This window comes from Acomys russatus, chromosome 3 (genome assembly GCF_903995435.1).
Source record: "Acomys russatus chromosome 3, mAcoRus1.1, whole genome shotgun sequence".
Taxonomy (NCBI): domain Eukaryota; kingdom Metazoa; phylum Chordata; class Mammalia; order Rodentia; family Muridae; genus Acomys; species Acomys russatus.
The window spans coordinates 3926941-3950805 of NC_067139.1; the positions used below are offsets into that span (position 1 = coordinate 3926941).

Here is a 23865-nt window from a genome sequence, read left to right on the forward strand (position 1 = left end):
GGCATAAAATGGCCATAAGCAGAACAAAAAGAAAGCATGCTTGGCTCACAGTGCATTGTACTGTTCTCAAATTTGGCTTTTAGAAAAGAAGAAGAAATGAAACTAGACCTGCCCAAAGAAATAATCTCTTAACACTGAAATAATGACTGGAAGTGCCGATGGATTTCATAGCAAATGAAAGATTTTGAGTTTTATGCCTCCTGTCAAGAACACACATATTGAAATATCTAGAATAAAAGTCATTCATTTACTCAACAGGCACTGCCAGGGTAGACTGCCAGCATTTCCACTGGATATGAGATAAATGATGAGAAAGACCCCACCGTTCTTAAACTCATGGTGTAGTACGGAAATTTTGACAAATATATAAGAAAATACAAGAAAGAAGAAACTAGGCTCAGCTATGGCTAGTGGCTTGAAAGAAGCAGCAGGGTTTTGACATTTTAGAGGGATCACAATTCCTTCACACATTCACCTGACTAGCCAAAGGCCAGAATTTCTGAGGATAAGTTTAGGCACTTAGTAAAGAAGCACAGCTCTTAAGCAAAACAGATTTGTTCTGCTCCACGGATGAAGGTCCATCACATGTAAATGTTCACTTGTCAGGTGGAGAAGGCAATGTCTGTTATACAGCTAGCATGACAATGCACCACGCTTTATAAAGTAGCTATAGTGAGTGGCTTAACAGAAGCTTGTGAGAGACAGAGACAGAGACAGAGACAGAGAGAGAATATCTTATTATGAGCTCCACCCTTTGATCCACTTAAGAGTCCTGTTACAAATTGTCTGGTGAAGAAATAATGGCACAAAAAAAATTAAAGTGAACAACAGAACTTTGTTGTAACAAGTCAGAGTCATGATACAGAACAGCCCTGGAGCATTAGATTTTTTTAAATCCCGGAATAATACTGTACAGACCTACAGATTATAACAACAGAAGGCTAGCCTGTACCTGATAAGGAACAATGCTGCCGTGAGCTGTGCCCCAGCGCTTTGCTTCCTTTCGGCCAATCAGATAATTAGCGGCTACTTGAGTCAAACACGCCACCTGCCAGAGTAAAAACAGGAAGAACATGTATCAGCTCACCTGTAATCATGAGCAAAATGATATAATAGGAATCCACTTTACTCCACGTAACCATAGGTGGGGAAAACGACCCGAATTTGGTGAGAACACACGCATGTCACACAAACAGAGAACCGTGTTCATTATCCCACGACTAGGTATTAATCCGTTTATAAACAGAAATACAGATAACTTCATCTCCTGAAGGCACATGACAGCCAGGCCAATGGCACCTTGCTCAAACCTCGTGGGGAAAAAAGCTGCAACAGAGTAAGTCAGCAACTACTACATAATAAGATCTTCTCCCTGGCAAGGTTCTTATTCTTTTCATCAGGACACCAAAAAGCGTGCATCAACACAAAGGCCAGTGAGCCAAAGCAAGGAGCTACAGTATTCTAAGCTTTTCAATATACAAGAGAAATTGTGCCAGTTTAGTTGAGTTTTGAAAAATGTCCAAGCAGTTTTTGACATAAAAAGCCAAGATTTTTTAATTTATTAATAAACATTCTGCATTTAAACAAAAATTACTATATCTCTCTCAACTTGATCTGACCCCACACCCTCGTTATTAGGATCATTTTATTTTTTAGCACCATGGATCTGTTTAAGGGTCACCTGAAACCTCCGTTTAGCCTTGTTCTGTGGATAGACCTTTAAAAGCCTCTTACTTTAGTTTTTGTTGGTTTATGGGTTGTTTTGAGATTTGCGGGAGCAAACTAGCTCAGGCTAGCTTTAGGATTGCAGCAATTCCCCTGCCTCAGCCTGCTGTGTACTGGGATCATAGGTACAAGCTATAAATTTTCAAGTTCACATAAAGAAATTATAAGGATGATGACAAGATTTCTATGCCCTTCCAAAGGAATCTTAGGATCCCTGGATACTCAAGGCCTCCAGGGATCAGGACTGTGAAAAGTGATATAAAGAATTTCATAATTTACAAAGAAAAAACATTCTGACTTCATGACATAGCTTTGCTATGGCACTGGCTTAATTTTCCTTCTCCAGATGTGACTAGAAACCTACCCATCCTGTGATTCAAGCACACTCCAAACCGATAGTACCTTCTTTAACTCAGGTCTTGATTTTTCAGGGCAAGGTGCCATAACTGTTTCTTTCCTTGTGCCTGGCATGGTAACTGCACGTCCTACACAAGATATCAAGAGGAACCACGCTGAGTGGATCTTGCTGCTCTATCAGCCACTTCCCTTTATTATGGAGACTAACTCTCGTTTTTGTGTTCATTTACTGCTTTGCTGAAATTGGAACTGCCTTGTGGCAGCTGGCTTGTCTGTCCTACCCAGGTGGCAAAACTAATAAATTCTGAGTCATTCACTTCTGGACTTCCATCTGGTCTCGGGCACTTGAACCCTGAAGCCCTCCAGGGCTGCCTGATGCTAGTCATCATTTCACATATCACTTCTGTGTCTTTCAAAATGCAAAATCAAAACAACATTTTGTAGTAAAAATGCCATGAGAGGGAGGTCCAGATTCATAGTTGCTAAGATTTGCCAACACCCAGGTAAGTACATGACTGTCAGCATCTCAGTTAACTCCTTTGAGCCTCAAAGGAGGCTCTCTATAATGTTATGATTATATTAGCTCAACCTGCGGGTTTTTAAAGTACTCAAAATGAAATAAAAAATTTTGAAATCCTAACACATAAGAAGTTAATATGTCAAGTCCTTTGGATGAAGCACATGTTGTAAGCACAAACCGTATGAACACAGAACACAATTTGCAAAACAGTAAATTATTTCAAAATTTGCAATTAACATCTGCACATCTAATAATAGTATTTCTTTTAGTTGTCAAATGATAAGACAGAAGGGATTCAATAGTAGACATTTTCTCATGATGCCTCTTCCTGAATTTGGGACCATTTTCTAAAGTCAGACTTCTTTAAGGCAAATGCTTTTTTCATATAGTTCTTTCGGGGTTCTTTATATTTTTCTTTCAAAATAAAGGTCACTCTCTAAAACACTCTGGCAATACCAGAGGCCAAGAATTCAAGTCCATAAAGATAACTACAACAAGAAAGTAATCGCTACATGCTTGTTGTGTCTATCTTTGACTTCAAAGTCAACAGATGTTTGCTATACCATCATCCACAAACACACATGAAGCAGTAGGTTGGGTAGATGGCCACAGCAAATCTGTAAATGCTAAAATGAAATAGGTGAGTGCTAGACTTAAGGCAGGCTAGCAACCTGGCTATGTGACTTTATCTCTTATCTTTCCCTTTCGTGTGTGTGTGTGTGCGCCTGGGTGTGTGTCCTGAGCCAGGCTCTTCTTACATAGCTAGAGTGTTAGGTCTACTACACCAGGTTGGCCTGGAACTCACAGAGATCAAACTGTTCAGCCCTTTCAGTTTTTGACTTCTGCTTGCCTGATTCTGCCTCATTTAGAATGAACTTGAATTAAAAAGCAGAATTTATATCTCAGACTGCCTCTAAATGAAAGATAATATCCTTTTCCTCCACAAATCCGTAATTAAGCTCCAAAATGTTTCAAAATTAGCAGGTTCTCAATGAATAGAAAGGTTAAATAAGATTTTAAACCAGTTGTCACTCAAATAAAACTGTGATTTGTTGGTAGCCTCTCAAAGACAAAGTTGGATAGGGAAAGAATTCTATTTTTGAAAAGATAGCAATGGGGCTAAACTTAGCAGTTCACTATTTAGAGAGAGCATACAAATCTGAGAGTAATCTACTGTTTATAGGCCTATATTTTAAGGCAGGAGAAGGGGGAGAAAGTCAACAGCTATGAGGTGATTTGTATGAAAAATCAGAGGTTTCTTGGGCAATTAGTGACAAATTTTTCACAAATTAAAAGAATGCAGGATGTGACTTTTAGGTTAATAACTACATACTAAATACTCATTCTAAATATTGCATTAGATCATTACTTTTATCCCCTAAACTTAGGCTCATTATTTCATCAAGTGGACGCTATATAATTTACTCAGAATGTTGCCTTTATATGGTTTCATCTAAACAAAAAAGCCAACTTTGGTTTAATAATAATAATTCTGCAGTAAATCTATTATTTTAAATAACATAGTGGTCCTGATAGTCTTTGTATCTCACCAGAAGTCCAATGGAGACCAACCTAAGTGGATCACAGAGGGCACAGCTCCCAGAGGCTTGAGAAAGGTTGTGCTCTTTTATTTCATGAGGAAGTGTAATGATGACTGTTACCACCTGACCGCACGCTGCACTTGCAGAAAGCAACTGAAGCCATAAAATATCTCATCTTCAAAAAGAAAACAATCTTGGTAAATTATAACTATGGTCCATTGCATCAAAACAGGTCATTTTCATCCTGCTGACACATATGTACATATGTGTATGTATAAATGTGTGTGCATGTGTATGTGTATGTACATGTATGCATTCTGGCCAGTAACTAAGATATGCCAAACACCAGGCAAACATGCACTGCCCACATCTCCGCCCAGTCTTGATGGAGAATTTTAACACCGTCTCTTCCATCATGCTCCGTGTTCTTCTCTCAGGCAGTAAAACCCTTCATAGCTGTAAGCAAACAGAGTGCCCTAACACAGCCACTTTCTGCCATGCTTTCTAAGGTGCCTTCCGTGTTCTGCAACTACAAGGCAATAAGATGCCAAAACTAAAAGGCACTAGATGAGTTCATCCCAAACAGCTGTGCATCACAGTTACATTATAGAGAGCCAGAGGGATTCCTGAAACCACCCCTAAGCTTCTGAGTCAGATTTCCTTGGGACAGAACGTGGAAAAAATCATTTGGATACTGTACTTTTAGTTGCACATCAGATAGCCAAATAGTTTAACATTATGCATGAGGAAGTAGAAGAATGGTGAAGATAAATAACTTGTTAATAGCTTCCACTCCAGTTTTCCCCATGATACAACACTTGTGTCTTCTCTTGTTCCTCTTCTTAAATTGGGGGGTATTTTAGGATAAACTTTGTGTACTATAAACTCTTTTTACGCTCTTAAACATAACCCTGAACCTCAATCTTGAAATATTTAATAATTTACATAGCAATCAATTTGTTTATTAAAAATGCTGGTGACTGTCATATAAAAGACACTGTCCAGGAAATTGGGTAAAAATAAATAAATGAATGCAAACTACGTGATCTATTCTCCTTTGTTCCTGTGGACAGATAATAAGATAAATAAGAATTAAGGCACCTGATGGAGAGAGAGATTGATAAAAAGGAATGACCATAATATGTAAAAACTCTAAGGCAAAAAGGAGATTGGCAGCAAAGCTAGGGAATCTCAGTCAGTTGTGGGCATCAGATGTTATCTGACATCATTCTTTGCCTTTGGCTTGGAGAAGCTAGGGGTCTGTACATTCCAAAGGACTTACCTAGTAGTCACAAAAACTCTAACTAACCCATAAATAGCGAAGAAGGTGCCAAGACAATGCAAGACAATCTGTAATTAGACCCATGGAACTACAATCTTTCAACCTCTATAATCACTGAATCCCTGACCAGCGTGTGGTTAAGCTAGTGTGTCTTTCTCCCAGGATTTTACCACAGAGACTTGCTTTCCTTGTAAGCATATTATCAGACCTGCTATTATTCACTTTTTGCTCTGAAGTTCCCATGTAATATCATGTATTTTTTCAATAGTTTGGATGATTTAACTTATTCTCTACTGGGTTATGGCCTGGACCCTAGATAATGGTTTCTCTAAGCAGTCATATCCCCTAGCCTGAAGAAATCAGACCATGCCCTGCTTTTGCTCCATCTCTGTCTAGTAGACCTAAAAGGCTATCCCGTGCTCCAAATTTATGGACCTTCCCAGTTCCCAGATCAATAGCATAGCCAAGGTCATCAAAAAGATCATAGAAGAAAACCTCCCTAAGCTGAGGAAAGGCATATCTATACAGATTCAAGGAGCATACTGAAAATCAAATAAATATACCAGAAAATAAACTGATCACAAAAATGCATAAAACACTAAATATACAGAACAAAGAAAGAATATTGAAATCTGCAAATAAAAAATATATCACATATGAAGGAAAACACACCACAATAACAGCTGTGTTCCCCACCAAAAAAAAAATATGAAAGTTAAGAGTACCTGGAGAAATGTATTCCCAGATCACAAATACCATGGGTAACACAGACTACTTTATCCAGCAAAATTATCATCCATAGTTGAAAGAAAAATTAAAACTTTTTATGACACAAGTGGGCTAACAGAATTCGTGTCCACCAAAGCAACCCTATGGAGAATACTGAGAGCAATACTCCAGAATGAAGAGAGAAACAAGCACAGTCAAGGGACTCTAGAAAGAAAACTAATGATGCTAAAGTTACTGAAATACAAACATGACTAGAAACACTAACAGCAAAAAAGCAACAAAATTACTCCAATCAATACACACTTTCACTACTAATTCTAAACATTACTTACCTCAAATTTCCAACATAAGGAAGCATACTAGATGAACAATTTAAAGAAACAAAATCTATCTTTCTATTGTCTATAAGAAATTAAGCTGTAAGCAAGGGGCCATCTTAAATGGAACAGATTAGGAAAAAATCCAAAAAAATGGGAACTGAAACTAAAACTAAGCAAAACCATGATAAAGAAGAAACTTCATTCTAGTCAAGGGAACAATTAGCCAAAAAAAAATCATAGTCCTAAATACGTATGAACCAAACTTGGGTGAGCCAAATTTCATAAAAAGCATATTACTGGAATTAAAGACTAATATTAACAACATAACAATACCAGGCAACTTCCTCCAGGAGAAAGTTCATCTAAACAAAAATAAACAATAAACTGTAGAATAAATTAGATCATATATCAAATGGATGCAAAGATATCTGCAAGATGGTTCACTAACACACCAAGGAATATGCACTCTGATCAGAAGACCACTGAAATTTCTTTAAAATAGGCAACATCCTGGGACATAAAACAGATCTTAGCAAAATCAAAAAAGTGCAAATATCTCTGTGTATACTATCTAACTAGAATGTTAAATAACATAAAATTCATAGCAAACAAACTTCCAGTAAGCACATGAACTGGTGGGTATTAAATAACTCATTATTGAATTTCGAATGGGTCAAAAAAGAATTTTTTAATTCCTGGAACTAAAGAAAATGAAAATCATAACACAAGAAAACCACTGGGACACATTAAAAGCAGTCATAGGAGGGAAATGTTTAGTTCTACGTGCCTACATTTAAAAAAAAATCAGAAAGAGCACAAGTAAATGACTTAATGATGCAACTCAAGAGTTTGGACAAACAAGAATAAACCAAACCCCAATCCAGTAGATGGCAAGAAATAATAAAACTTAAGAGCAGAAATAAATGAGATCAAAACAAAGAAAACAATACAGTAGAGAAGATCAAGGAACCAAAGAGCTGTTTTTTTGAGAGGGGTTTGTTTTCAGAAGATAAACAATTCTAACAAACTCTTGGCCCAACTAACCAAAATAAAGAGAGGACCCAAATTAACAGAATCAGAAACGAATAGTAAAAGATTACAACAGACCCAAAAGAAATGCAGGATATCAAAAAATACTTCAAAAATCTGTACTCCATTAAGTTGGAGAATCTAAAAGAAATGGACGACTTTCTAGATTCAGCCAAACCACTAAAGTTAAATCAAGAAAAGACGAACAACCTAAACAGACTCATAACAAAGGAGGAGGTTGGAATAACAATAAAAACCCTTCTGACTGAAAGATGTTCAGGCACAGATGGATTCACAGCAGAATTATATCAGACTTGCAAAAGGATATACAACCAATATTTACTAAATTATTTTTTCAGAAGTAGAAAGAGTATTGCGCCCACGCTCCTCTATAAAGGCAGTATTACTCTAATACCAAACACACACATACACACACACTCACACACACACACAAACTAAAATCCAATAACCCTGATGAATATGTGTTAAAATGGTCAGTAAAATACTTGCAAGCCAAATAATGACATGTATCAAAAAGAATATCTACCACAATAAAGTTGGCTCTATCCTGGAGATGCTATGATGGTTCAACATACGTAAGTCAGTAAATGTAATTAACCATATAAATTGTTATAAAGACAGAAATCACATGATACCCAATAGAAGAAGGAAAGTCTTTGACAAAATATATCACAATAAAAGACCTAGAGAACGAACTACAGAGAACAAGGCACATTAACCTAATAAAGGCTATTTACAGCAAAGTCATAGCCAACATAAACCTAAGTGGAGAAAGAAATTGAAGCAGTACCATTAAAATCAGGAAGGAGACAAGACTGTCAACTATCCCCACTCTTCTTTATTATACTTTTTAAAGCAAGAGCTGGAGCAATAAGGGAAGAAAAGTAAATTAAAGGGATACAAATAGGAAAGGAGTAGGTCAAATTTTCCCTATTTGCATATGATATAATATTGTACATAAGAGAACATGAATTGATATTGTGAAACTCACCATTCTACTAAGAGCAATTTATAGATTTAGTGGAATCCTCATCAAAACACTCATAATATTCTTAACAGAAATAGAAAAGGCACCCTAAAATTCATATAGAACCTCATAAGGCCACAGATAGCCATAGCAATATGAAAGGAAGAAAGAAAGAAAGAAAGAAAGAAAGAAAGAAAGAAAGAAAGGAAGAAAGAAAGAAAGAAAGAAAGAAAGAAAGAAAGAAAGAAAGAAAGAAAGAAAATGGAGGGTGACCAGTGCAGACTTCAAGAGGTATTAAAGAGCTATAGCAACAAAAATGGTATAGACCTAGCACAAAAAACAAACATGTAGATAAACTAAAAATTATAGAAGACCTAAATATGAGTAGATAGACTTACAGCCATCTGAAATTTTGAGGATGCCAAAAATACACACTGAAGAAAGAAATCATCATTAATACATGATGCTGAGGAAACTGTACATACACAAGCAGAAGAATGAAATCAAAACCATGTCTATCACTCTGCATTAAAAAAAAATTTCAAATGTATCAAAGGCCTCAATGTAATATCTGAAATGCTGAAAATGCTAGAAGAAAGCATGGGTGGTACTTTACAATACATATATGAAAGAATTTTCCTAACAGGAATCTATTTGCCTGGAAATTAAGGCAGCAGAAGGGGGAATATAGGAATATATAGGGATGGTAGGACATAGATTACTGTTACTGATCTTGGTTACCTACCAGAGGTTGGAATTAAAACCCTACTGCTGAAGATAACATGCACTCTAGACTAAGAGGATCCTTAAGAGGATTCGGGCAGGAATTGACCCAAAAACCTCCTTCCTTGGGACTACCTTCCATACTTGTAGAATGTGATAAGCAAGCTGCTCAGGGAAGAAAAGAATCAACAGTCCTACCCAGCTGTGAAACTTATGAACCCCAAAAATGATGAACATAGCAAAATGCCCTTAGATGTGCACTAGTGGTAATTATACCTAGGCGGTAACCAACAGCCTTCTAAATAGACGTAAAGTCCACTGAATGGATGGAACCTGCTTGGTACTGTGAACTTAACAAACCATTCATGGCTAGTGAGGTCATGAATCTCAAAAGAGAACCTACTACTGGCACAAACCAGTATCATTCCTATCTTCATTCTAAATACCTGTCCAGAGATAAACATGGATCTTATCCTTCATCAAAGAAGTTCCTTTGTGCAGCAGAAGGAAACCATTAAAAATACAACAACTGGGGGGCTGGAGAGATGGCTCAGAGGTTAAGAGCACTGACTGTCCTTCCAAAGGTCATGAGATCAATTCCCAACAACCACATTGTGGCTCACAACCATCTATAACAAGATCTGGTGCTCTCTTCTGGTGTGCAGGGAGAATGCTGTATACATAAAAAATAAATAAATTGAAAAAATACAACTGGTCAAAATCCAGGACAACTACAGCACAACTCCTGTACCTAAGATTCAGAAAGTATCTTGGAAGAATAGGAAGAAAGAATGTAAAAGCTTGAGGACCAGGAAGTCTTCTGTAAGATTGTGCCTTCTAGCTATGACAGGAAAGCTAAGCCCATGAAATTTCAACTGTGTGGCTATCTAAACAAGATCTAAACAGCTGAAATGCTAGTTGATATCCCAATGTAGATGAGTGAAATTTCATGGACCCTAACTGTAGATAAAGAACAACAAAACAGCTAAATTGAGAGAACAATTAGTCTTCACTAATGATGAGCCACGGACTGGTTATCCAACATCAAGTGGTTGGCCCCGTGAACATATACATGAAGGTAACACTAAATGGATTCAGGTTGAATTCATTTGACTATTTATAGGTCATATAACAATTATATATAAATAAATGATACTTGGAAGGATCAGGAAAGAGTCAAAAGACACGAGTGGAAGAGAGGGGAGGGAAGGGGAAATAATGAAATTATATTTTAATTAAAATATTTAAATTATATCATGGTTGATGGATGGATATGACCAACATATTCTGTAAACCTACAAAAATAATATTTACAAAAGAAAAAAGCAGTGGAAATGCTAACACTTGTATAGAATATATGTCTTAAAGATAAATTTGTCCTCTATCAGAAAGAGATTTGAGTTTCTGCAATCTTTTTTTTTTCCTATTAACATTACTTTGCATGTCAAATTCTATACCTTAAATCTTTTATTTCATTTGGGTTTTTTTCTTATTTGTGAGGTAAGATCTCATCCATCCCAAGTTAAGGTTATGCTTACTATGTAACTCCTATTCCTCTGAATACAGCCCGCTAAAGCAGGAATTACAGGTATGAATGACCATGACTGGCTAATACCCCTCCAAGTGAATAAGAGCTGATACTTTCAGAACAACAAAAAAAAACATTTAGGAGTAGATAACCTATTTTATCCAACTCACGTTGAAAAGTATTGCAACTAGGGTTCATGAACAAACATCTCTTTACAACAAATATAAAGGCACCAAAGACAGACCAACTTAGCAAATCTGCCCAAACCCACTATGGCAACCCAATGGATTTACCTGACTTATAAGTGATAGGTTACTATGGGTTAATGATAGTGACACCCTTATAACTGCACAGATGGGGCCTCCAATACCATAAGATAACCTTCTATTTTCTATTTAATCAAGCACCTCCCAAGAACATGATAATATGAGGCAGAATTACATAAAGATGGGCGTGTCGATGCACAAGAAAGTAGCTGGACTCTTAAATAAGGATCTAATGTCTACTTTGTCCCCTTCTCTTGTGAGGGAAAGTCAACAGCAGCAAACTTGGGGGTCTATTTATTGGTTATCACAGTTGCTCTGAATAAGATAGTAACAGCTAGTATACTCAAGATAGCATTAAAAAACAACAGAAAGAGAAATTAACTTTACTTACAAATGTAATACCTTTATCTAGAGTTTGAAGATTTACTAATGATAAAAGTACATGTACTCTATTGTTGTAATGTGTCTTGCTTAATCACATTATCAGTTTAATTCTCATCGTGAACTTATGAGACAAGTATTATCATTATTCCACTTTACAAAGAAGAAAATGAGGCACAAAGCACTTTAGTAGTCTACCCAAGGTCATATGCCTAGAAGGTTAGTGGATGAATCAGGTTTGGCTCAGCTAGTCTGAGTGAATTACAGACAGAATCAAACTCTTAAATTTTCTGAATGATCTTGTTACTAGAAAAGTTTGGTAAGACCATGCTATTTGGAAAAAGAAAAAAAATAGTGTTTTAACATCTTTTCCAATTAGGTATATTAGGTAAGCTTCCCAGATAAATCTGATTCTTTATGAAATAATGCTCAGTGTAGTGCTCGTTCTAAGTTGTCTGGTTTTCTATTAATATGATTTGTCTTCTCCAGTGTAATTAGGAACAAATAACAACCACAAACATTCTGTCTGTAAACACTGGAATCCGATAGACTTTTCATATAATGTTTAATCTCAATGTTATTTACTTAGCAAAGATAAACCATATTATCAAGTCCTTCTTTTTGTTGCAGTCTTTGACTTTGACGAAAGGAACATCCACAATTCCTGTTTCTTTAAGTTAGCACTCATGATAGGAAATCAAACTGGTGTTTATTTTGCATACTGATCCACAAAAAAAAAACAGATTAGCATTAAACACAATAATTTTGTCAATCTATTTGAATCGAAATCAAATGTGAAGAAATTGGATGTCAAATTCCAGAAAGTAAGACCTGACAGCAGAACAAGGTCAGATTTCAAATAGGATAATACCTCAGACATTCTTCTCACCATGAGGCAGTGACCCAGTCAATCAGATGACTCAAAGAGTGACTAAAAGCAAGCACACTACACATGATGAGTAAGTGAAAACATGGAAGAGCAGCACGCAATGCTACCATGTGCTTACTCACTCCTATAATGTGTCTTTGCACATTGTAATCAAACATGAATTGATATTTTCAAGAACTTAATTCCACAAACTGTATGTTTGTAAAACACAGTGTCAGCAACTATAGTATTTACAGGTACTAAAAATGATATAAAAGCTATTCTTATTGATCCCTTTATATACTTAACCTGTATTTAGTAAGCACTCTTGACAGTGTTATTACTTAATGAGGGTTGAAATTTGGAATCCAAAATAAGTAGTCACAGAGAAATCTTCCCAAATCAAATAGAGATAAAAAGTGGAACTTGAGCTCACCGTTGATAGGACTTAGCCAAGCAAAGGCAAGGAAAAAGACTTTGTAAGTGGAAGTAATATTATGAGCAAGATCACAAAGTAGACACCTCATGAGTGTTGAATGAATAAATAAATGAATGAATGAATGAATTAGAATAAAAATGGAGGAAAAGCATTTTAGTCAATGATCAAGACATCACAGGTGAACATTAAGGTGCAGTGGCCTTAAGGAAACATGTAAAATTCCAAAAATAGCAGAGGAATGAAGCCTGAAAAATGAAGGAGAAGAATGTGGGAGGCCAGGGTACTGCTGAGGCAGTATTCAGAAAAAGAAGAGCAGCTCTAGCAAGTGAGGAGGAAGAAAAGGGGTTTGTTGCTGAGACCCCTCCCAAAAAAAAGCCTAACTAAACATGAAATTTATCTAACTAAGTGGAAAAAAGAATATGTGAAGTCACAGAATCCTAAGCAAGGAAAAAGAATGTACAAGTTAAACTCAGTCTGTGGTTCTGTGAAGCGTTTCCGGCTTTCTCAAATGAGAAACATTGTTTTCTGAGCCTCTGCCCACCAGAACACAAGCAACAGGAAGCAAAGGTCCTACTCCATGTGTTGGCAGCCCTCCCTCCAATGTCAGAAGCAGCACCTTAGACAACGCGGTACGCATGCAGTGGCTATTAGAAGACTAGTGAATAAGTGACAGAATAATGGTTTTCTTTTCATTGACATATAAGTCACGGTGAAGAAATAATATAACAGAAAAGAAGAAAGTTGGGTACCATCCCCGTGGAAGACAATAACAGAAGAAAGCATACTTCTGAACTCAGGGTGGCTGAAATTTGCCTTTCTTTAAATTTTGGTTCCCTCTCTTCAACTCCTCCCATTGTCTGTTCTATTTTGCCATCTCAGTGAGATTTAAGCATCCTCCCTTGGGCCCTCCCTGTTACTTATCCTCTTTGGATATGTGAATTATAGTATGTTTATCCTGTGTATATGGCTAAAATCCACTTATTAGTGAGTACATACCATGTGTGTCTTTCTGGGTCTGGGTTAGCTCACTCAGGATGAGCTTTTCTAGTTCCATCCATTTGCCTTCAAATTTCATAATATCCTTGTTTTTAATAGCTGTGCAGTATAGTATTCCATTGTGTAAATGTGCCACAATTTCTTTATTTCCGTTGAGGGACATCTAGGTTGTTTTAAGACTCTGGTTATTATGAATAGAGCTATGATAAACATAATTGAGCAAGTATCCTTGTTCAAGGTAGGAGAAGGAGCACAGAAAGAAATGAGGGTGGAGACCACACCTGGGTAGAGCAGGGCATGGGAGGATAGAGGGCTCAAAGAGAGAAGAGGAGCCTTGGCTGGGAACATCTCTGTGACAGTCTGTAAACCTAAGACAGAGTAGACTTCTGGAAGGATATAGGGGAGACTCTAGTTACAATTCCTAGTATCAGAGGACACTCTCTAACTAGATAAGACTCCTTGAGGAGGGAGGGGAACACCAACCCACCCACAAAAACTTTGACCCAAAATTTACCCTACATACAAGATGTGCAGGGATAAATACAGAAAAAGCAGGGAGTAAGGCAATGTCCAACCAATACCTGGCCCAACATGAGACCTACTCCATAGGAGAGAGCCAACCTCTGACACTATTAACAATGTTATGCTTGCAGACAATAGCCAAACATAGCTGTCGTCTGAGAGGCACCACCCAGCAGTGGATTTAAGCAGATGCTAAGACTCACAGCCAAACATTGAGCGAAGCATAGGGAGTCTTGTGGAAAAGTGGGGGTAAGGATAGAAGGAACTAGAGGTGAGAGGAGCCCTACAAGAGACCAATAGAACCAACTAACCAGGACCCAGAGGGGCGTGCAGAGACTGAAGCACCAACCAAGGACCATGCATGGACTGGACATAGGCCCCCTACACAGATGTAGCTGATGGGCAGCTCAGGTTTCATGTGGGTTCCCTAGTGAGGGGAACAGGAGCTGTCTCTGACATGAACTCGGTTGCCTAATTTTTTATCACTTCCCCCTGATTGGGCTTCCTTGCCAGGCCACAGGGAAAGAGGACATGCTCATCCCTGATACAATTTGATGAGCTGGTGTGGGTAGGAGAGGGCTTCCCTTTTCTGAGTAATGGGGGGCGGGGGAAATGGGAGAGATGAGGGAGGGATGGTGGATCTGGGAGGAGAGAAGTGAAGTTACTAGGAATGGGATGTAAAGTGAATAAATAAATACCTTAATTTTTAAAAAATTGTCTCTTTCTACCAGGGGCAAAGAACAAGTTTTCTTCTCCTTTTATTATATGGTAGATCTATAGATGAAGTCTGAATCAGAGAGTAACATCATAATCTGATGCCACATATCCAGGCTAACAAGAGCCAGGCCTAAAGAACAAGGGATTCTTTAGGGATCAAGACTCTAGGTTACAAACGAGCCCATGATGAGACTAAGGACCATAGGTCAGTAAAACGACTCTCTATACAGTCAGAAGTGGCTAAGGGCTTACCAGGCACACCTTTGGGAAGGAGTGACTAATGGGTTCTGTGAGGGAACACTAGACAGCTCAGTAGCTAAAAAGTTAAATACAAGCTGATTCCTATTGGCTTCTACATTTCCTTGATTGCTTCTGGAGACCAAAGTATTATTCTCTTCTACAGAAAGTTTTTGTTGTCTTTGGAGAATAAATTACAGTCCTGACAACAAAGTATAGAGAACAGAAGTTACAAATAGCACTTCGATGCTGTTACTTGAACTTTAAACAGAATGGGAGTTTACTTGTAGAAATCGCTTTCTTAATGGAGAAAGATGTTGAGTTTATTGGTTGTTTGCCCGTTAGAGGATTATGTTGATTTAAAAGTATGCTAAGATATCCAAGTAACAATACCTATTGGTGGCTCCAAGGCAGCTTTTGGAGCCCTAGATTATATGAGATATGTCTGTTAAGGAGACAGAAGGTGGCAGTTGAAGAAAAGCGCTAACAAGAACTTATCCTTCAGGGGTGAGCTTTATTAGGAAAGAAAGCCTAATGACCAGAGGACCATGACTGGGCTTGGAGTGGGAGACCATTTGGAGGGGCAGTACATCATACCATAGACTACATGGTGGACCTTGAAGAGAAAACGAGTTTCTCATTAAAATCTACAGAAGTTCTTCATTAGGAGAGTGTGGGAGATAGCTCCCACAGGCCAAAGAAAAGAAGGAAATTTTCAGAGAAATCCTCTAAAGGATATATTTTGCCTTATATATGCTTTGAGAGAGACTTAGAGGAAGTACCACACTATGATTTAGCCTGGTTTATTCCATTTGACTCCAGTTTCGGGGCCGACTTATAAGTTTCTCTTCTAATTCTCAGGGGAGGGGCTATCAGGCCATAGCACAACCAGAGACAGAGCTATAAGATCTGGTCTCTTGGAGTGATTAGCATCTTAAAGTGACAAGCCCCTGGCCTAATGTTGGCTATCTGCTAACATTCACAAAGGAGATATGTTAAGAAGGACTCTAAAATGGTGATGAAAAATTCCTGTTTCCTAGTCTTCAAATCCTCTGTCACAGGATGTTATTTTCCCTTATGATGAGGTGTCACTCCTATGATCAGGTACATCCACAATTTACCCTGAGTTCAATGAAAGGTAGAACTGGACACAAGTGCACACACCTGCAGTCAGTACTGGGGAGAGTTTCATAGAAGCACCTGAGCTCAGAAGAATACAACTGTGTGGGAAACATAGCAAGAGGAAATAAAGGAGGCATGGAAGTAAAGAAGAGAAAAGGATGGGAGAGACGGAAGGGAGAAAAACAAGAGGAAAGAAAGGGGGCATAGAAATAAGAAAGGAAGGAAGGAAGGAAGGAAGGAAGGAAATTGGAAGCAGAGGAAAGGAGAGGAGAAATGGGAAGACTGTCTTGATTTGGCCTGTCCAGTAAGGAATAAACTCCTTACAGTGCTGAAGTGATTCAGCATATCATGTAGGTGTTAGGTGATCACACCTCAAACAAAAAACCATGCAAGGAGTGCAGGTACATGATGCCAAGATTTGTTTTAATTCGTTTTTAAAAATGGATTAGAAAGAACTTACATATGAAAGAGAAACAAAGTGTGCTTTATATCCTTACTTATTAATACTTAGTACTGATAGAAGTAGTACTAGTTCTGTTTTCTTTGAACATTTTCTAACCTTGCATCTTACTTTAATTGAACAAGCATTTACTGGATGGTTACTTTGTTTAGGTATTGTGCTGGGCTATAGTGATCAACAGGAATAGATTATTGTTGTCCAGTGAGAAGATATGCACAGAACATTCTACGGCCTGATGACACGGGAAGTTTATAGGTAGCAATATGATCCGAAGCAACCTCTTCTCCCAAAGTATAGTTTTCATGACAAGGACGTTCTTTTCACACCTCTACCCTCCCTGCCCCAAACACACACACAATGCCTTTAGCAAATGTAATTGCTATAGTTGGTCATCTTTACAAGTCAGGAAGGTACTTCAAAGGGACAGAAGGATGGGACTGCTATATTCACCACACACACTGACTGGCCATAGCACACACCTCACAGAGAGAGCTCTGACTTCAGAAATCCCAGTCAGAACTCATCAACAGACCACATGACACAAGCCATGAGGCTTTTAAGGTCTAAGCCGCAATTGTAGACATGTTTGAACTTTTCAGCATCACCTCTGAGAGACCTCGAAGGTACGTCAACATAGCCATCCTTGATAATACACTGTATCCTATATCCATATTCTCATGTGTTGCTACCTCAGCAAGTTTGAATATGATGTGCATTCTGACAGAGCCACAAGTATTTTTCGTATTTAAAGGACTGTAATATGATTTTTTAAAACTCCAAGGAACAGCTCTGCTTTATTGTGTCAATTCTCATCAGACAATCATTCTCGCAGCCATATCTTCCTCTTACATCTTAGCCACAATTGAAGGCTGTGACAGGAAAAATATACCACCTTTGTATCTTTTTGACATCCTAGACAGTGGCGGAAAGAAACTTAGACCATGACTCAAGAGTCCTAAAACTCTGTCTCCGCTCAGCTCCTCCTGTCCACCTTCCTGGGCACAAAGTTCTGACCCCTGAGTTCACAAAAGTACTCCTGACCTCACACTCTGCCTGTAAGTAAGGATTCAAAAGAGCATCATAAAGTATGCTTTGAAAATACTCAAATAAAAAGTCACAAAAATTTATCATTTAAAAATAAACTACCCACAAAAATATAAAGCAAACTGCCTCCCTAAGGTTTCACTATACTTACAGTAAATTCTGATGTAACATGTCAATGAGCCGGGTAATGTTTTATGTTTTTCTCTGATCCAATCCATCTAACAGAAACAGATGCCAAACCAGGTAGTCAGCTTTGGAAATTTAAAATACAGTGATTTTTATTAGTCAAAGAATAGTTTGCGAACCTTTAGTTTTTACCTTTTCTACGATGAACATGTACACTATTAAAATACTATAATTTGGAGGGGGAGTAGTACTAATCCATTGATTAAACATCTAAGGTTTAATAGACAGTCATGAAACTGATTTCTAATTAGATCTATAAGACAGACATTACCATTAACTCCAGAAGGTTGAAAATTGGTGGTTCATAAGCATGACTTAGTTCGTCAGGTTTTTGTTTTGGCTAAGCAGTATTTGAAAAGCCTTCTTGCTATGTTGGGCAGTGTGTGGCAGCTGCCTTGCACTTCTTCCCAGTGCCAATGATTAACCATTTCTTACTGTTCTTAGCAAAAACTGAGAGTAAAGGTCTGAAGTTACCTATATGAAAGGGTTTGCCCAACGAAACTGGGAAATGCTACAATTTACAGCTTTTGTCCCAAATTAAACTCATTGTGAAGCTCTTGCTTGCACCCCATAGTGTGGGCATCACAGATGCCCAGACAGGGCAGACGCATCCTTCTAAAACAGGCTGGGGAACCCCATGTCCATCCATTCCCACGCAGCTTTATCTGACGTGGTTTGCTCATGTTAAGCAGATGCCTGGCATGTGTAAATATTTGAAATTGCAACTCCTGGGTTACAGTAATACACTACCCAACAAATTTTTAGATGATAAAATTTTGATCAGGGATCCTTTTGAAAATCAAAAGTCTGAAAGAGCAGAGAAAAAACACATACTGTGAACAAATAGAACATGCACCTCTTTCTTTTTCATTCCTTTTCTAACCATTGTTATATCAGCAAACAAACCATTATGATATAGATTTCAAGGTAGAAAGTGGAAAGTTGATCCAAATAGATTTCTCATGTATGTGTATAAGGCATCAGAGTAGAAGTGAAACTGTAACAAATGGGACTAATGGCAAGAAAGACAAAAGCACAGATACAGCAGAAATGCTCAAACTACATTAAACATCTGCATAAAATTGACCTTTGATATCCATGTCATGTACAATGAATGTGTCAATAGTAAAAAATGTTAAAACAAACAAAAATGGTTTTTGTTGAGGAAAAGTACAGTATTTAACTGATTACACAAGGTGTGAAAACTAAGTCTGTATTTCTAAGGGAAAAGTCATTGCTTATTAAAACTATAAAGACTTTTTGGCTTGTCTAAAAACTTACATAGAGCTAGGCAGCCTGGATTACATAATTCCCTCTCTCAAAAAGGAAATTAAATTAAACTTAAATGAAAGCCTTATAGAGAGAGTGGATGGAAATTTTGAAAATCTGCACATAAAAGTGGACACACACACATACACACACACGCGCGCGCACACGCACACGCACACGCACACACACACACACACACACACACACATCCTTTTCCCAAACAAACCTCTAGCTACATGACTCTGTCAATAAGAATGTCTCAACATGAAACTAGATATGGTCTGGTCAGGATAATCCCCTTTCATGTCACATCAAGTGGGTTCTACAGATGACTATTGCTCATCTAGCCCTAATATGTAGGTCTGTGTTTCCAAAAACAATAATGCTTTCATTACAGTTTTCTTCCCTTGAGGCATGAACACAAGCTTCTACTCACTACAAGAAAAACAATGTGAGAAACCACTTCCAAAGTCCAAAGAACAGACATGCAGGACATAATTCGGGAAAGAAAACCCAACAAAAAGCTCCTAAAACTTTTCTCATCAATGGGGTTCCTTTTAGAGGATAAAGTGAGCACATGTCAAGAGTCTCTATTGCTATTTGGCTTATGGCTTTTTTTATTTTTGAGACAGTCTTCTTAAGTAGCCAAGACTGACCTTGAACTCGTGGCCCTGCTTCCTTGATAACCTGAGTGCTATCACTGTACCATATTTAAAACTGTATCTTCCCTTTTCTACATCTCACTAACACTTTATCTAGTATCAGGCCTATTTTATCATGGTAATTTTTTTCTTTTTATAAAAAAATCAGAAATAACAAATACATGAAATTTTACGCCATCTTAAAAATATGTCAATTTTACTATACCAAGACAGCAAAGAGATTAAAGAAACAAGAAGGAAAGGAAGTAGGGAGGGAGGATGGGTATGAGGAAAGAAGAGAAAAATGGAGAAAAGGAAGGATAATAAGAGAAGAAAACTAACAAAAGGAAGGACATAAACATGTTTCAAGGCAGTGTGAGAGAAACCGGTCATGCTTTGTGAAGAAGAAAGAAAGTAACTCATGATTTTTTTTTTACATTATTCTTAATCTAAATTTGAAGTAGAAGTAGAAATCAAATGTTGTTTTATTAATCATTTTGAAAAAGTGTTTCTCTGGGAAAGAGAGACCCAGAGACATAATGTCCACTAAAGCCAAGCAAAAGCCAGTAGCATTTCAGTTTTTTGTTTGGCTGGTTGGTTGGCTGGTTGGTAGGTTGGTTGGTGGGTTGGGCTGTGTTGGTTTGGTTTTTGGTTTTTGGTTTTTTGACACAGGGTTTCTCTGTATAGGCCTAGCTGTCCTCAACATTTAGCTCTATAGACCAGGCTGGACTTGAAGTCAGAGATCCACCTACCTCTGCCTACCTAGTGTTAGGATTAAAGGACAGCAGCACCAACACCCTGTCTGGCATTTGAGTTTTTGGTTCTTTTCTTACAGATTAAAATGCAAAATTCACATACCAATGAGGGTACTTCTAAATAGAAGTTTATCCTAGATTCATAGGTGAGAGGAGAAGACAGAGTGAAGGATAGGAGGGAAAAGGGAGGAGAGGAAGAGAGGAAGGGAGTGGGAAGAGGCCAGCCCATATAGTAGGAGGAATCCCAGGAAATAGGATACTATGCAGAAGCTAGACTGGAGACTTTTCAAAAAAAAGAAAAAAGAAAAGAAATTTGGTAGAGGGGTGAGGAGGAACTGTCAGTAAACAGGCTCCTCCCTTGGTTGTAGTCATGTAGTCATGTATAGTACGTAGGCAGATATGCTCATTTAGGGCATAAGGAAAACCTAAGGCATAAGGAAGAACATTCTGACCTCACACAAGGACATTCTCAGATCTGCTGCTTTGGGGTTCCAGACACACTAGGCCAGTTTCTATCTTCTATTCCCAAGAACACAAATAAGAGTCCTGTCCCTCCCCAGCTCTGTAACAGGAAACCCAGTACAGTCTCCCTTTCCTATCTGACCCCATACCCAACAGATCCAAAGATCTTCTCCCCCAACTTTCCTTCCCGTAACGCATCGCATTATCTCAGCACCCAACATCAGCAGGCATTCCCCATGAACACACCAACAGAGCAGGCCAGTAAAACAGGCAACACAGCCATCACACTCTCTTATAGTGCAGAAAAGAAACAGAAGCCAAGGGAGCAAATACACACAAAACAAAGACAAACGTAGAAATCAGCATCTAGATCTGTAATCATCCCAAACTCAGATGCGTAAATGCCACTGTAAAAAATACAATCAATAATATCCATGGCAATGTCTTCATTAGAATCCAGCTATCCACGACAATTGGCCGTGAATATTCCAACACAGCTAAAGTACAAGAAAAAGATCTTAAAACCAACTATATGGAAATGATGGAAGGCTTTAAAGAGAGAATGAATATCTTACAAAATCCAAAAGAATACAAATATTGGAGTAAAGGAAGAAATCCATCAAAACACAAACAATTGTAGAAAATGACTAAATACCTTAAAGAAAGCCAAGAAAACACAAAGAGCTGAAAGAAATTAAAGAGCTATTCAAACCTGAAAAAAAATTAGAAGTAGTAAGTATAATCAAACTGAGAGAGTTCGGGAAATGAAACCTTAGGTTCAAACAGGAACTGTAGAAGTGAGCTTTACCAACGGAATACAAAAGATGAAGGAGAATCTCAGGCACTGAAGGTAGGGTAGAATAAATGGATGCATTGGTCAAAGAAAACGCCACATCTAAACAATTCCTGACACAAAACATCCAGAAAATCTGGGACTGTATGAAAAGACAAAACCTAAGAGTAAGACTGGAGAGAGAATGAAGAAGAATCCCAGCTCGAAGAGCCAGAAAATGGTTAGAAAAAATATATTCCCAGCCGATGGACATAAGAAACAAGCAGTTATAACAGTTTTAATAACTAAAAAAAGGGGGCTTCAAACAAAAACTAATCAAAAGTGATAAGAAGAGTTATTACATGTTCAAAAATCCAAAAAGATTTTTGTTGCATTTCATGTTGTAAGCATTTCAATACTTAGCATCTATACTCCAAACACAAGGACAAAAGAAAAGAAAGAAAAAACACACTACTATACCTTAAGTCACATACTGACTCACACACACTGAAAGTGGAAGACTTCAGTACCCAGCCCTTACCAATGGCCAAGTCACCCAGACAAACATTAAATAAAAAATATTGGGGCTAACAAATGTTATAAACCAAATGGACCTAACAGATACTTACAGAACATTTTACAGAAAGCAAGTCTCAATAGATTCAAGAAAATTAAAATAAACTCCCTGCTGATTGAAACTGAACAGCTTCCTACTGAATGAAAAAAAAATAAGTCAAGACAAAAAAATAAGAAAATATTTAAAGATTTTCTAGAATTCAAAGAAAATGGATGCACATCATGCCCTAACGTATGGGACAAAATGAAAGTGTGCTACAAGGAAAGTTCATAGCACTAGGCACCTATGTAAAAAAAAAAAAAATCGAAGAGATCTCATACTAATGACTTAACAAACACATGAAAGTTCTAGAATAAAAAGAAGTAAGCACATGCAAGAGAAATAGCAAGAAATGATCAAACTGTGGTCTGAAATCAACATAATTGAAACAAAGAGAAAAATACAAATAATCCATGAAACAAAGAGTTAGTTCTTTGAGGAAATCAACAAGATAGACAAATATTTATCTACACTAAGTGACAGAGAACATCAAAATTAATAAAATAAAAAATTTAAAAAGGGGACATAAAAACAGATACTGAGGAAATCCAGAGAATCATTAGGACATATTTTTAAAATGTATACTCCACCAAACTGGAAAATCTAAAAGAAATAGATAATTTTCTCAATAGGCGTTATGACCAATTTAAATCAAGACCATAAAAACAATTTTAAAATACCTACAACCACTAGTGAAATAAAAGCAATCTTTAAAATCTCAAAAAAAAAAAAACTAAACATGTAAAAACAGGGACAAACTTTAAAAGCAAAGCTAATACTCCTCATATCATTCCACAAAATAAAAACTGAAGAAGCATTGCCCAATATATTTGACAACGCCAGTTATCCTGATACTCAAACCACATAAACACTAAAGAAAGATAGTTACATATCAGCTCCATTATGATGTAAAAATACCAATAGACTTGCAGACCAAATTCAAGAACACATTATAAAGATCAGCCACTATGATCAAGTAGGTTCATTCCAGAGATGTAGAGATGGTTCAATATATGAAAATCACAAAAGCTGGTTCTTTGAGAAAATCAACAAGATAGACAGACCGTTAGCCAAACTAACTAAAAGGCAGAGAGACAGTATTGAAATCAACAAAATCAGAAATGAAAAGGGAGACATAACAACAGACACTGAAGAAATTCAAAGAATCATAAGATCCTACTTTGAAGGCATATACGCCACAAAATTTGAAAATCTAAGGGAAATGGATAATTTTCTTGATCAATTTCACTTGCCAAAGTTGAGTGATAAACAGATAAGCTAAATAGTCCCATTTCCCCTACAGAATTAGAAGCAATCATCGATGGTCTCCCAACCAAAAAAAGCCCAGGGCCAGATGGTTTCAGTGCAGA

The 23865-nt window shown here is 37.4% G+C and overlaps 1 protein-coding gene across 4 annotated transcripts in view; it reads right to left on the reverse strand.

The window, feature by feature from the left end:
• The window catches only part of Sugct (succinyl-CoA:glutarate-CoA transferase), a 713158-nt gene that overhangs the window by 558769 nt on the left and 130524 nt on the right, over positions 1–23865 (reverse strand). For 3 of the 4 annotated variants that reach the window (XM_051168018.1, XM_051168042.1, XM_051168035.1), the window contains one exon: positions 953–1048. The exons of the other annotated variant lie outside the window; for it this stretch is intronic. In XM_051168018.1, coding sequence (XP_051023975.1) covers positions 953–1048 — 96 coding nt within the window. The remainder of the gene's footprint in view (positions 1–952; positions 1049–23865) is intronic. 4 annotated transcript variants of the gene reach the window in all.